Genomic DNA, 15,180 nt, shown 5'->3' with positions numbered 1-15,180 from the left:
CACATCTTTTTTCTGCCTTACCTGGTTTTTAGCAATACCTCAGCTTCTTAAATAATAATAATAATGTTTTTAAATTAAAAAATACTTTAAAAAATTTTATGAAGATTTGGGGCAGTTAATATATCATTTCCCCTTCATCTGTACTATATTTTTAAAAGTGATTTAAATTATTTTTATTACATTTTTTGGTGAACTGTACAATTTTAGTAGCCATAAGCAGATCTTAAATATCAGACATTATGAACTTTTATTTAGTAGTATTTTAAATATCCCCAGATAATATTTTCACATTGTCTCCCTTCTACTCCTACCACTGGTAAAATGGAAGGAGCGTTGGTCCACAGAGTACTAGACTGAAATACCAAACATCAGTGCTTAGCACAGAGTAGGTAATGAATAAATTGCACAATGACAGAGTAATTTGGCAGGGTCACTTTATAAAGGGCTTACTATAATTCCTGGTACGTGGGAGGTGCTTCATACAAGATAGTTTTTTCTTTTTTTAATAAATTTATTTTATTTATTTATTTTTGGCTGCATTGGGTCTTCGTTGCTGCGCGCGGGCTTTCTCTAGTTGCAGCGAGCAGGGGCTACTCTTTGTTGCGGTATGCGGGCTTCTCATTGCGGTGGCTTCCCCTGTTGCGGAGCATGGGCTCTAAGAGCATGGACTTCAGTAGTTGTGGCGCGTGGGCTTAGTAGTTGTGGCTCGCGGTCTCTAGAGTGCAGGCTCAGTAGTTGTGGCACACGGGCGAGCGGAATGAGGGATCTTCCCGGACCAGGGCTCGAATCCATGTCCCCTGCCTTGGCAGGCAGATTCTTAACCACTGCGCCACCAGGGAACCCCCAAGATAGCTTTCAGTAATTATTAATTTATGGGTAGAAGTTACTTATAATACCAAATTTAACTCATTTTGCTCAATATTCATAGATACACCTATGTAATAGAGTTGTTTAAAAAACCGGGATCTGGGAGTTAGATTACCTAGTTTTGACACCTAGTGAAACCAGATTAGTCACACACCCAAGCCATTGCAGCCCTTGAGCAAGTTTGTGCCTCAATTTCCTAATCTTTAAAATGGAAATATGATAGTACAAACCTCATAGGGTTGTTATAAGGTTTAAACATGTTACTACATGTAAAACGTAATAGTGCTTGGCACATAGTAAGTTCCCAGCAACTGTTGTCTGCAGTGGTAGTAATTATTAATGTTATATGTGAATGCCTTTCTTACAAATTTCAAACAGTTTTAGTCAATTAACCAGATTCCCCAGTTTATCATTAAATTTAAGGTTCTTCTATTACAGGTAGAATTTATCTAATTTACCTCATCTCTTACAGATATAAACAGCAGAAGGGAAAATTTCCTATTAAATTGAGCATGTATATTTGCAGCGCCTTGTATAATCCTAAGTAGAAAAATTGGTTAAATATCAACACATATATACATGATCAGGAAATTATAGTCCTGGCCTGATAATCTCCTTGAGATAATCCCAAAGGGGGTATATTGAGTTTTTTTCCTAACCCAACATGTGCCTTCTATGTTGTCACTTGAATACAGCATACGTATTATTCTTTTCTTAATCCTAGTACTTCTGGTTAATGTAAGGAGTTACTTGACCCCCCCACCCCCCAAAAAGCTACTTGGAGAAAAGGAAATGCTTTGGGAATTAGTCATCTGTAATTCTACCCTATCCTTGTGGTTGTTAATGTATATTCTTCATATAGTTTTATAGAATTATTTGTGTAAATTAATACATTTGGGTGCAACAGAATTCTAGTACCTAATTTTCTTTTGAAAGTGCATTCTTCCCAACTTCTTATAGAATTTATAAAATAACTTATAAAACCTGTAATCAAATCGAATTAGTTAATGATCTTTCCCTTGTCAAGTTTTCTAATGTATGCTTCTTTTTTCCCTCCCCAGAGGAAATAAAAGCGGAAACTGAAAAGCAGAGGTTTGTGGGGTTTTTTTCCTTAATTTGCAAACTTGTCAGTCTTGGCCAAAATAATAATACAACAGTGTGTATTTTAGTGTGGCAGATTTTCTGCATGTGGTCTTCATAAAATCAATTTTTTAAAAAATGATTTTTGAGAAATATTGAATATAATGGTAAGCATACTTATAAAAAGGTCTCATAAATAAGCAAGTAAGGGTATTTCTGAAATACCATAAGATATGCTTTTAAAGTCTTTGCTTAAAGACTTTGATTCATATTTAGAAAGATGACGAAAAATTTAATAACCTAAATAATTACTTTATTTAAATTAATTAATTTAAAATTTTTTTCTTGCATTTAATTATGTCTCTGGCCACTAGCTTATGACCTATAGCAAATCACTTAACTTCTTTGGGCTTTGGTTTCCTCATGAAATATGGGAAAATGAAAATTGGTTTGCTTTTTAGAACTGAAATTAAAGTGAGTGTATCATCAATATGATGAATGTGATATTATAATCAGACTCTTCTTTTTTCATTTAGTCCTCCTCATGGAGAAGCAAAAGCTGGATCAAGCACCCTTCCACCAGTGAAATCAAAGACAAATTTTATCGAAGCAGACAAGTACTTCCTGCCCTTTGAATTGGCATGCCAGTCCAAGTGTCCCCGCATAGTTAGTACATCTCTAGATTGTTTACAGGTATGTATGAAATGGCACTATCCAAAAACCGTCTAGTTTGAATGTGTTTCTAAGTAGTACTCACAATTGATGATTCAGACATTTTCCATGAAAGCCTTGATTATTCTTTTTGTGGTAGGAAACCAAATGGTTGCTTATATGCAAGAGAAACAATAGTTGCAAAAAGATGTTTCCAGTTTAAGGATAGCAGAATTCATTAGATAGCTTAGTGAGACACAAAATCTTTACTAAGGTTATCCATAATGGAAGTGTCATAACCTGCTGCTGATTTTACATACTTCATTATTTGCCCTGATTTTACTGGATGCTTGCTGTTTTGTGTGAAGCAGTAGGTTAATATTAACAGTTTAGTATTTATACTTACTGTGAAACTTTAGCTCTGACCTTCATTTATGTCAGAAAAATTCCTTTCTGTCTTCCTGTTTTACTTACACACACAGACACACACATAAGGATAAGTTCATTTGATTTGTGACCTTGTTTTCTCTGAAAAATTAATATCTAAGGCCTTCCTTCCAGGGTTATAATGGTAATGATGAATGAACAAATCTGTGATTTATTGCAGCCAGTGTCTGGAAATGGTTTTCTGTATATTCACAGACCTAATTTGGAAAAAGATTTTGGGTCATTTGAACGTGTTAAGATAGCTTTCACAAAAGCAGTATCAGTAATGTTTGGATAGAAAGCCGTAAGCTGTTAGAACTCACCAGAGACAAGTTCTAAGGCCTGCCTTTCTCAAAGTATTGCCTGATGGTTTTGCTATGGTTATTTTTCTGTTTTTGTAATTATTACAAGTGTAAATAATTTCACATGTTTATAGCTAATAAAGCTTTCTTTAGGAAAAGTTGGTATAGCCTTGGCTTTGATTATACCTTAATATTTTTGTGTAAAAAGTTTAACATATGTTCAATTGTATATCATAATTTGAAAGTATATTTAATTAGTATATATATATATATTAGCTTAATTAGGATCTTTATTTTCTTTCTCTGTTTCAGAAACTTATTGCTTATGGGCACTTGACTGGCAATGCTCCAGATAGTACAACACCAGGCAAAAAATTAATTGATAGAATCATTGAAACAATTTGTGGCTGTTTCCAAGGTCCTCAAACAGATGAAGGAGTTCAGTTACAAATAATAAAGGTAATTAATTATAAAAATGAACTTGTTATTCATAATCTACTTTTTTTAAAATCAGAAGCCTTTTACCTTGAAAATATTTGGAAAAGTCATTTTATATGCTTTCCAGCTATAATAGAGGTCATTTGGGTGCTTTTTAGACTCCATATCAGGGGATTTTATTGTTGAATGCCAGGAATTCACTAGGAGAAGATTCATTACCAAATCTCTTATTTTGAAGGCCCCAGTTTAGGCCCCCAGAGTCTTCCAGAGCTTTCCAGTTTCTAACGTGGTTCTATCTTTTGAGCTTTAGGGTCCCATGTCAAGGTCCTGTGACCCTTCTAGTTTCTTCTACTACTGTCAGACCACTTGTAGTCTAGTCCCACCTGCACCAGTCTTTCTGCTTGAGCACCAGCTTTCCTGCTTCCCTTGCACCTGTCAATCTGCTGAACCTGCTCAGCTAAATCCTGTCCTGGGTTTGTGCTATGATACACCTGGATCATTAAATTCCTTTAAAGAAAAATGACTCATTTGTGTTTTCAGTCTACTATACATATTGAATTTTTAATGTTACTGCTAATAGTAGTGGTGGTATGTTTATTTGTTAGTAAAAATTTTCTTGTACTATTAGTACTTTTGAAATTGTTTACATGTATGAAGTGTCCTTTATGTGTGTCTGTCACCCCTTCTGAGCCTTTCAGTCTCATAGCTGCATTTACTTCATAAGTTATAAAATGTCATAATTATAATAAAGCTATTCAGTTTGGCCTGTTGTTTGCAGTTTCATGTCAGTTGTGGTTTGTTTAGTATGTGCTTAATGCTGATCCTGCGTAGCACTGTGCAACATAGAAAGACAGAAGATACGAGTCCTTGCTTTTGAGAAATTGAGTAACCTAATGTGTGACAGTTCACAGAAATTATAGCTGTTCACTTTACTGGAGGATTCACCTTAGGATTATTTTAAATGCTTTATTTTAAAACATTTGTAAGCATCTTCAACAGTAATAACAACAGCACATTGAGTTCAGTCTGTAAGTTAGATCTCAGAAAAATTTGAAAGTGAATAGGGCACAATACGTATCCTCCCCAAGTTGACATCTAGTTCAACAGATATATCATATGAATCGTATCTGTGCTACACTATGACAGAGTATTAATGCTGTGCAGTTTATTAGACCAAAGTAATAATGTATTAAAATGAAACTCAGATTGAAATAAATCAGTTGAATGGTTTTTTAGCGTTTTGGGTTTGGGAGGATTATTTGGAAACTACAACCAGAGTGGGGAAAACATAAAATATTTTAACAATTGATGATATATTTAAGGCAGGTAGAAAATCTGTATACATTACCTTAAAGTGGTAATGGTATCTGCAATTTTTAATTCTAATACAAAAATACCAATGTATTTTTGTGCTGAAACTCTGGATGCAAAAAAAATCGCTTTAACTATTTTTTTTTAAAGGCTTTACTTACTGCAGTAACATCTCAACACATAGAAATTCACGAAGGAACTGTACTGCAAGCTGTGAGAACATGTTACAATATCTATCTAGCAAGCAAAAATCTCATCAATCAGACAACAGCCAAAGCTACTCTTACTCAGATGCTAAATGTTATCTTTGCACGCATGGAAAACCAAGCAGTAAGTATTAAAAAATGAGAGAGATTGTATAGAACACCACAGGCATCAACTATAGAAAAGATTTTAATGAAAATATAGTGAAATCTTTTGTGTCTGTGAAGAAAATGTCTTTCATTTACAGTTTTACCTACTGGAGATTTGTGGTATTATTTTTGTTTGAGGCTTACTGAGTTGCTTGACGTTGGATAAAATACATTTTGAATTGTTCACAAATAGAATTTGAAAGATGTCGATTGCCATCATCCTCATCGAAGTGTTTATGAATTGATATTTTTATTGCTCTCAAGCTTAGTAGATGAGTATAATGTAGATATCAAGTTACCTAATTTTTTTTTTTTTTTTTTTCTGTACGCGGGCCTCTCACTGCTGTGGCCTCTACCGTTGCGGAGCACAGGCTCCGGACGTGCAGGCCCAGCGGCCATGGCTCACAGGCCCAGCCGCTCCGCGGCATGTGGGATCTTCCCAGACCGGGTCACGAACCCGTGTCCCCTGCATCAGCAGGCAGACTCTCAACCACTGCGCCACCAGGGAAGCCCCAAGTTACCTAATTTGATCTATTCTGGTATAAAATTATTTATTCATTGAGCCTTTAAAAAATAAATTTCTATAGTGATGAAATATATTTGGGGAGGAGGGTAAGAGACCAGCAGCTAGAGAATCATTTTTTTTTTAATTATCTAGGTCTTCATAATTAAAAACCAACTTCTAACTTTTTATCTGGAACTGATTTTAAACTTACAGAAAAGTTGCAAAAATACTTACAGAGAGATCCTCTTTACTCTGCTTTCCTAATGCAACATCTTACATAACCATATTACAATGTTCAGAAGCAGAAATTAACACTGGTATAGTACTATTAAGTAAAGAAACCCTGATTACTTAGTTAAGGTGGTATCTTCCAGGTTCCTCCACTGGAAAGTTACTCTTTTACATTTAATAAATATCTCAGGAGAGATACTTTCAGACTATGCAAATATCCTGTTTTTTTCCTCATATTCCCCCACACCCAATTAGAGTATCCATTGGTGGATCTGACTGGCAACAGTTATTACTGCTGTGTTTCCCTGGTGGTGATTTTCTGTTTCTCTCTCTTTCTGTATTTATTAACCAGAATTATTCTCCTTTCCTATTTATTTATTCAGTTTTTTATTTATATCAATCTGTATTAATGGATGTTTATTTTATTCTATGTTTTATAATCCAGTTCTATCATTATTTATTCTGTTGCCCCAGTTATTCCAGCTTTGGCCTTCTGTCCTTTTGACAATAGCCCCCAACCTTTTTTTAGTACCTCTTCACTTTCTGGAATCTCAAGATGTTCCCTGCTCATTTTGAATTTTCTCTGCTTCCCCGCTGGAGTAGTAGACACATAAACAGGGAGCCCTGGCTCCTTCAGTTGGAGAATGGTAATTGGATACCAAGATCTGAGTGCCAGGTGTGTTCACTGCAGCTGAGATGTTACTACTTCTAGGCCCTCCCAGCAGACTGAACTAGGAAATACATATGTGTACAGTCACCCCACTGCCCCCACCCCGTGTGTGACTACCCATCCGTATGTCTTAAAAGCTGTGTTCATACTGATGCTTCTGATTCCAGGCCAATACCACAGGGTTCATTTCAGCCTTCTCCCTTTACTTATTTGTAACTTTCTCTAAACAGTGAGAAATAAGGCTTTCATTTTTTATGATACATTATTTGTTCAGGCCTATTACACACATATAGAAGTTTTAGAACTGCTTACTTTTTTTTTTTTTTTTTTTTTTTGCGGTACGCGGGCCTCTCACTGTCGTGGCCTCTCCCGTTGCGGAGCACAGGCTCCGGACGCGCAGGCTCAGCGGTCATGGCTCATGGGCCCAGCTGCTCCGCGGCATGTGGGATCCTCCCGGACCGGGGCACAAACCCGTGTCCCCTGCATCGGCAGGCGGACTCTCAACCACTGGGCCACCAGGGAAGCCTAGAATTGCTTACTTATAACACTGTGAGAAGCAAAGTTACTAGGTACATTATAGCATTTATATTTATTGGGTTTTGTTTTTTTCTTTGTCTTTAGCCTTATAGTATCCGTTCAAAATATTATTTTCCAAAGTTACTTAGGTTAGTTCTTTTCTTCTCCATACTCTTCAGCAGGATAATTTTATTACTTTATAATGCAGTTAAGTTCGTTTGTTACTGCCTGTTTTCCGTTTCAGTACTCCTCACGTTCTGGTTTAATTGCTTGTTTATTTTTTGAGTCTGTTAAACACTACTATGAATTAAGAGTTAGTGGTAGTGTATATATGGACATATATACACTACCAAATGTAAAATAGATAGCTAGTGGGAAGCAGTCTCATAGCACAGGGAGATCAGCTCAGTGCTTTGTGTCCAGCTAGAAGGGTGGGATAGGGAGGGTGGGAGGGAGGGAGATGCAAGAAGGAAGAGATATGGGGATATATATATATATGTATAACTGATTCACTTTGTTATAAAGCAGAAACTAACACACCATTGTAAAGCAATTATACTCCAATAAAAATGTTTAAAAAAAAAAGAGTTAGAGCTCTACAGAAATACTCCTCATTCCTATCACTCCAATCCTCTTCCTCCCTTCTTTGTACCCCTTGTTGTAGCTAATCTCTATTGTTTATGGTTTATCCTTCTACATTTCTTTAGCACAAATGAGCAGATACATGTATGGTTTCATGTATCACCTTTCTTATATGAAAGGTAGTATACTGTATTAGTTATCTGTCACTGCATAACAAATTACCCCAAACTTCAGCTGCTTAAAACTCACAGCTTAGCTGCTTATCTCTGACAATTTCTGAGGGTCCAGAATCCAAGAGTGGCTTAGCTGGTGGTTGTAGCGTGGATTTCACATGAAGTTGCAGTTGGCTGCATGGATCACAGTATCAACTGGGGCTGAAGTCATTTAAAGCCTTCATTGGGCAGAGAATGAGAGACAGAGAGAGAGAGAGGAACAAGGCAGAAGCTGCATTGTCTACCTTATGATCAGAAGTGGTCACCCAAAGAGTCATGTACCACAGTCTTCATTGCAGCACTGTTTACAATAGCCAGGACATGGAAGCTACCTAAGTGTCCATCGACAGACGAATGGATAAAGAAGATGGGGCACATATATACAATGGAATATTACTCAGCCATAAAAAGAAACGAAATTGAGCTATTTGTAGTGAGGTCGGTGGACCTAGAGTCTGTCATACAGAGTGAAGTAAGTCAGATAGAGAAAAACAAATACTGTATGCTAACACATATATATGGAATCTAAAAAAAAAAACAAGAGTTCTGAAGAACCTAGGGGCAGGACAGGAATAAAGACGCACACGTAGAGAATGGACTTGAGGACACGGGGAGGGGGAAGGGTAAGCTGGGACGAAGTGAGAGAGTGGCATGGACATATATACACTACCAAATGTAAAATAGATAGCTAGTGGGAAGCAGCCGCATAGCACAGGGATATCAGCTCGGTGCTTTGTGACCACCTAGAGGGGTGGGATAGGGAGGGTGGGAGGGAGGCTCAAGAGGGAGGGGATATGGGGATACATGTATACGTATAGCTCACTCACTTTGTTATACAGCAGAAACTAACCCAACATGGTAAAGCAATTATACTCCAGTAAAGATGTTCAAAAAAAAGATCACCCAGACTGTCCCTGGCACAGTGTGGGAGGGGACTCTACAAAGAAGTGAAAATCAAGAGGTAGAGATCATTGGTGGCCATCTTAAAAAGGCTGGCTACCACACGTACTCTGGATACTCTTTCATACTCTTTTCACTTAGCAGTATGTCCTGGAAAGCATTCCATATCAGCCCTTAGAGCTTCCTCATTCTTCTTTATAGATGCAGAGTACTCGAGCATGTACTATAGTCTATTCAGTCACTCTCCTGTGTATTGACATTGGATTATTGCTGATATTTTGTAACCACATATAATAGTTTTGCTGCTTTTTTTCGAAGAAGTGAATGAAATTTTATCACTTTTTAATAGAAGTATAAGTTTTATCGGTTTGACTTGTTCAGCAAATTTTACTACATTCCCTGTACATTCTTGGCACTGTTCTAGTTCTCAGTTGTACAGTGCTGGGCAAAATACCAGCACTGTATCACCACTACTTTCAGAATTCTTACAGACATAGAGGGGAAAGATGAATCTTAAATAATCACACAAATAAATATATAACAAATGAGTTATGATAAAGGCTATGAACATGTTTCATGTTATGAGGCATATTAGTTCTGTGCTATGGATAATTAGAAAAGTCAGAAAGGGAAGAGAGAAAATTAAAAAGGCGAGGCAGAATAATTTTCCACATTTGCTAAAATATTCTAAGCTAGAAGTCTAATTCATTTGTATATACAGCTGATAACTTTTCCTCTCCTTCCCAAATAAAATTCACTATGAAGTGTTCAGTTCTAAAATTATTTCAAGAGAAGATGCTAATTTCTTTCTCTGTAACAGTGGTTTTCAACTGGAGGTGGTTTTGCCCCCCAAGCCATATTTGAGACACTTTTGATTGTCATGACTGGGGTGAGTCATAACCTGTAATGGGTTTCTACCCATTAGAGATAGGGATTGGGATGTTGCTAAACTCCCTGCAGTACCCTGGACAACCTCCACCTCCCCCAGCGCACACACGCGCGCACGCACACACACATACACACACACACACACACACACACACACACACACACACACAAAACAAAAAAAAACAAAGGATTATCTGTTCCAAAGGTCAATAGTTCTGATATTGAGAAACCCTATTAGAAAGTATGAAAGTGTATAGAAAATGTTTAAAGTTAAGTTCCTCTTTTTTCCCAAGGATCTTTCTAGAGTTTATACAACTCTGGAATAAGTAGAAAAAACTAGAATTCAACATTATGCTTGTCTGTAATTCCAGAGCATGTGCTTGCCCTACTAAACCATGGTACGGATTAGCTGAAGTTAGGCTGAGGGCGAGATTGGATTGCAAGTCAAAGGTTCCTCACTGTTAATTTGGAAATGGACTTTCTCATGAATGGCCTAAAGCTTTGAGAAGTCTGAGAAGTTTCTTCTGATTCCAACTGTGTGCAACTAGTCATGCCCATCAGTTTCCTTATCTGTAAAATAAGGGACTTAGATCATTACAGATTATAAGTCTTTTTGTACCTTTTGGGCATTTAAATCTTTTAATTCAAATTTGTTTTATAAATTCATATGATTAATTCTGATATTTCTGCATAACCTAGAATATTACTAGGAATATGAAATGTTCATATTTGACACTGTAAAATATTTATCTTTGTGGAAATTCTGTGAGAATGATTCCTATTAGGTCATGAGGATCAAAAGAGATGTGTCTAAAAGCAATAAAGTGCCAAAAAATGAAACCCTGTGATCTTGATTGTTACTGTTTTTAGCATCTTGTAAGTGAGCCAGTTTTACACGTGGTATTACGTACATAGTAATTTAGGTCTCCGAAAATAAAACTGGAACATTTATAGTTTTTTCATTCTTATTAGATGACTGATTGGGCAGAGGCATTTAAGTACTCGTAATTTTATTTATTAAGTGTAACTATTATTTTTTAATTAAAAGATATTTGGCAAGGTGACATGAGAACATGCTACAGAAAGGTATACACCGAAAGGTTCCCTCCCACTCTTGTTTCCAGTTCAGTCATTTCCTAACTTCTACCCCCAAAGGTAACCATTATTACTAGTTTCTTGTGTAAATGTCTAGACTTTGTTTCTATATATATAAGTAAAAATGAATGTGTATGTATTTTCTTTCCCTGTCCACTTTTTTCCTCCCTTAGTGAAGCTTTTATTTGATTTTAGGTAAATCTACTGTTACATTGGCAACAGTCCAATTATCATTCTAAGGTTATTAAAAATTATTTTGTTTTTAATTTTGTTTTGTTTCAGTAATACATTTACATCATTCAGACACCAAAAATAATGACAAGAGGATATAGTGAAAGACTTCATCTCTGTTCTTGTTTGCCAAATTCCACCCCCCTAAGAAGTAACCACTGTTTTCTGTTGTTGTTTGTTTTTAGTATGTTTTAGTTTTTTATTTCTGATGGGCCATGATTTCTAAGCCTAGAGACGAGGTGGCAGCTCCTATGAAGGATTTATAGTTGAGTATAACATTACCTCTCCAAATTTTAAACAACTTATTTTGCTAATATTGGAAATTATTTTCTTTCTTTCCAGTTGCAGGAAGCCAAACAAATGGAAAAAGAAAGGCATCGACAGCATCATCATCTGTTGCAGTCTCCAGTAAGCCATCATGAGCCTGAATCACCTCAACTTAGATATTTGCCACCTCAGACTGTCGATCATATATCCCAGGAACATGAAGGGGACCTTGATCCCCATTCACATGATGTGGATAAAAGCCTTCAGGATGATACAGAACCTGAAAATGGATCTGATACTTCCAGTGCAGAAAATGAACAGACTGAAGCTGATCAGGCAGCTGCAGCCGAAAGTAATCTTTCTGAGAAGGGGTTGCAGGGGTTGGGAGGTGTGTGTTGGGGGAAGAATGTAGGAGGGCATTTTTGGTAAAGAAACGTGGAAAGGGTGATATGACTTAATGGGTATCAGGCACATTGTGGTAATTGTGGACTTTGTCCATCCTAGGTGATAAAGTTTTCTTAAAATTAGTTCATAGCAAACAGGAGACCTATTTATTTAGTAAAGTTTTCTGGAATGTGACTGAAAATTTTAGGAAATCATTATAAGTTCACAAGGTACTATTGTCAAAAAAAAGGACTGAAATTAAATATGAAAAGATATCTTTTGAATAACCACCTGGCATACAAAAATATTTATCTTTATAGCCTGATGTGTAATAATCGATAAGATTTAGATATTCTCTGTGTTTTTTTCTAAGTAAATTTATAAGAAAAAGGTTACAAGATTACAAAAATTAAATTGCATTTATTTATTTTACAAATGTGTTTCTCTAAAAATAATCACGTGCAGTCATTTTTTCCCCAAACGTTATTCTCAGCTTTAGCTGTTCTATAAAACCGCCAGGAAACGAGTTTCTTCCCTTTGTTCCTCCTTAGCTTGGTGTCAAAAAAATGATGGAAATTCTGTTGCCTTTCCAGTGTGGTTTTGTAGAACTAGGATGGTTAGGGCTTAGTTACAATTCATCTGAATTCTGTGTTTTTACTTTACTTTGAGGAAAGACTTCTATAGTATATTTTCAGCTCTTGATTTTTTTTTTTAACCACATCTTTTCCATAACATAACAGTGGTTTGAGCATCAGCAGTGTCATGAATAGGTGCCTTTTTACTCTTTTTAAGAGTACTTTATTTAGCATTTACTTTAAAGGGGACAGTTTTGATAAACCAAGCATTTCTAGTACTCAAGCTAATAATGAATCCATACTGCCTATATGATTTACATTTTTCTAGCCTGCCCTTGCTGAAATTTCCCCTACTTTAACTGTAAGCTTATAAAGGAGCTGTTCAAAGAGCTAATCTATAATAAGGCTGGAACTTTATTTATTCCTCCATTTCTTCATCCGTGCGTTCAGCAAATATTGATTTAGCATACTGTGTCCCAGGCACTGTGCTAGGACTTGGCATTAAAAAAGCTGATGAAGGTGTAGCCATTGCTCTTAGGGTACTCATGGTCTGCCTGGAAGGTCAGGCATTTATAAATGAGGTATAATGTGATAAATATCCTGCAAGTGTCATGGATAAGATAATTCTGCTGAGGAGAGTTAGGAAGTACTTTTGTAGAGAAAGTGATGCTTTAGCTGAATCTTGTTTGGATAAGGGAAGGAATTGCCTAGCCAGAAAATTTAGGGAGTTTTCTAACAGAAGAAACAACATAGACCAAGACCCAAGGGATGGAAGCGTCTACTGTGTAGTAGGTACCACTGTAGGTACCTTTTAGGATACAGCACTATAAATAAGACATAATTCCTGTGGGATAGTCGTGATTTTTAAAGGTGTTTTTCTCCCGACAGCTGATATAAATGAAAATTTTGCTTCTGAGCCGTTGGGTGAGAGTGCATGGTCTGGAATTAGATTATCTGCTTTGAATCACATCTCTCTCACTTACTGGCTGTGTGACTTTGGACATAAAAGTTAACTTCTATAATCATTTCCCATGTGTAATAAGTATTATTCACGGTTACTCTAATTCTGTCAGATAATTTATAAGAGAATTGACTCTTGATTTGCTAATCATTTTGTGCACATTTTAGTGACTATATATATTTAGTTATGTTGAAATTGTTAATTTTTAGACTCTTGGTAACTTTAGCCAACTGGAGTGCAGGAATACAAAATTTAAGAAAGATGGAAAGATTGTATGTCAAGACATTTACATGTTTTTACTCCACAGAAGAATCTAAATGCTGTTGTATTTGAATTTTTTATAAAATGAAGTTACTGATTTGGCATGCTTATTTATCAAATTTCTCCTGTGACATTCAGTATTTTGTAGAATGCAGCGAACAGTAGATTAGGAGCAGTGAACAACAGGGAGGACAGACTTCTGGAAGTCAGAGTTTTACATAGTGGTCCTTCATAGTGGTGTGAGTTGCAGGGTGTGTGTAGACAGTAGCACCATAAGCTCACATGCAGTCTGAGGCCATTTGCTGTAGGGCAGTGGCTCCCAGAACAGGGACCCAGATCTCAAAGCATCATAAAGTGCCAACTGAGCCTTCCCGAGATATTTTCAGCATTTCAGAAAATCCCGGGGAAACCGTATTTTTATCTGCAAAAGTCACTACAAACTGACTGGGAATATCAAGTTTTATTAGTTTCTTGTGTGTTCAGAAGTTCTGATTGGTAGTTATGTCTGTTTTTGATTAATGTTAAATTGGGAGATGAATTCTTTTTTACTTACTAAATTTAGTTTTACATTGGATATGTGGAGTATGTTGGGGAAAAAATAGTAAGGAAGAGCTCAGATAGCCCAGTCTCTGGTTCTTCAAGGACCTCATTATATTAGAGCACAATGATGAGCTTGTTATTACTGGTGAGCCTAATTAATCAAAACAAGCTTTAATTACGTTTAATATTATTTGATCAGTGTGGGACATGTTAGAAATGTTTCATTCAGAACTTTTAAAAGTTTTGGTTCTTAAAGGAATAATCTAGAAAACTCATTTAAGTTGAATAGTCATTTAATAGCTTGTCAAACGAATCATTGTTGAAATTGACTTAATGATAAAACATTTTAAAATATGGTTTGGTTAAAAGTTTTGAAGATTTAACATGTAATTGCTTCTAGTTTCATATATCTGTTTTTTTCTTTTATTCTTAATTTCTTAGATTTTTTTCATTATAAATGTTTAGTAAAAGTTTCCAAAAAACTAAAATACTGTTTTCTTGAATTTTTCTTTTTTAAAGCATTATCTAAAAATGATGTATTATACGATGGAGAAAACCATGACTGTGAGGAAAAGCCACGAGACATTGTGCAGAGCATTGTAGAAGAAATGGTGAACGTCATCGTTGGAGGTAGCATATTTGACTTGAAATTAGTTTATTCTGTCTTATGTTATTTCATGTGACTGTGGGGACTATTTTATAATGTGCAAAACAGAAAAGGCAAAAATTGTGTGTAGAAAAAATATTTAAATCTCTTTGATTATAGATGAGTACTTCCTTTTTCTCCAGTTTCAGTTATAATCTGTTTATAAAAACCCACTGTTCCCCACCCCATTAAAAAAAAGGTTGATTACCATTTCATTTTTTGTTTTTATGTTTGCTGGGAGAAGGGCAAGGGTATATTTTCCTTCCTCCTAAATGTGTTAAACTTTAT

The 15,180-nt window shown here is 35.9% G+C and overlaps 1 protein-coding gene across 1 annotated transcript in view; it reads left to right on the top strand.

Moving 5' to 3' along the window:
• ARFGEF1 (ARF guanine nucleotide exchange factor 1) overlaps positions 1–15,180 on the top strand; it is a 140,288-nt gene that overhangs the window by 52,210 nt on the left and 72,898 nt on the right. Inside the window, exons 2-7 of the mRNA XM_082858476.1 lie at positions 1,929–1,959; positions 2,484–2,640; positions 3,639–3,785; positions 5,226–5,405; positions 11,601–11,877; positions 14,766–14,876. Coding sequence (XP_082714602.1) covers positions 1,929–1,959; positions 2,484–2,640; positions 3,639–3,785; positions 5,226–5,405; positions 11,601–11,877; positions 14,766–14,876 — 903 coding nt within the window. The remainder of the gene's footprint in view (positions 1–1,928; positions 1,960–2,483; positions 2,641–3,638; positions 3,786–5,225; positions 5,406–11,600; positions 11,878–14,765; positions 14,877–15,180) is intronic.

The sequence above is a fragment of the Leucopleurus acutus genome (assembly GCF_964270905.1).
Source record: "Leucopleurus acutus genome assembly, chromosome: 17".
Classification (NCBI taxonomy): domain Eukaryota; kingdom Metazoa; phylum Chordata; class Mammalia; order Artiodactyla; family Delphinidae; genus Leucopleurus; species Leucopleurus acutus.
This window is presented reverse-complemented; position numbering and strand designations above follow the sequence as displayed.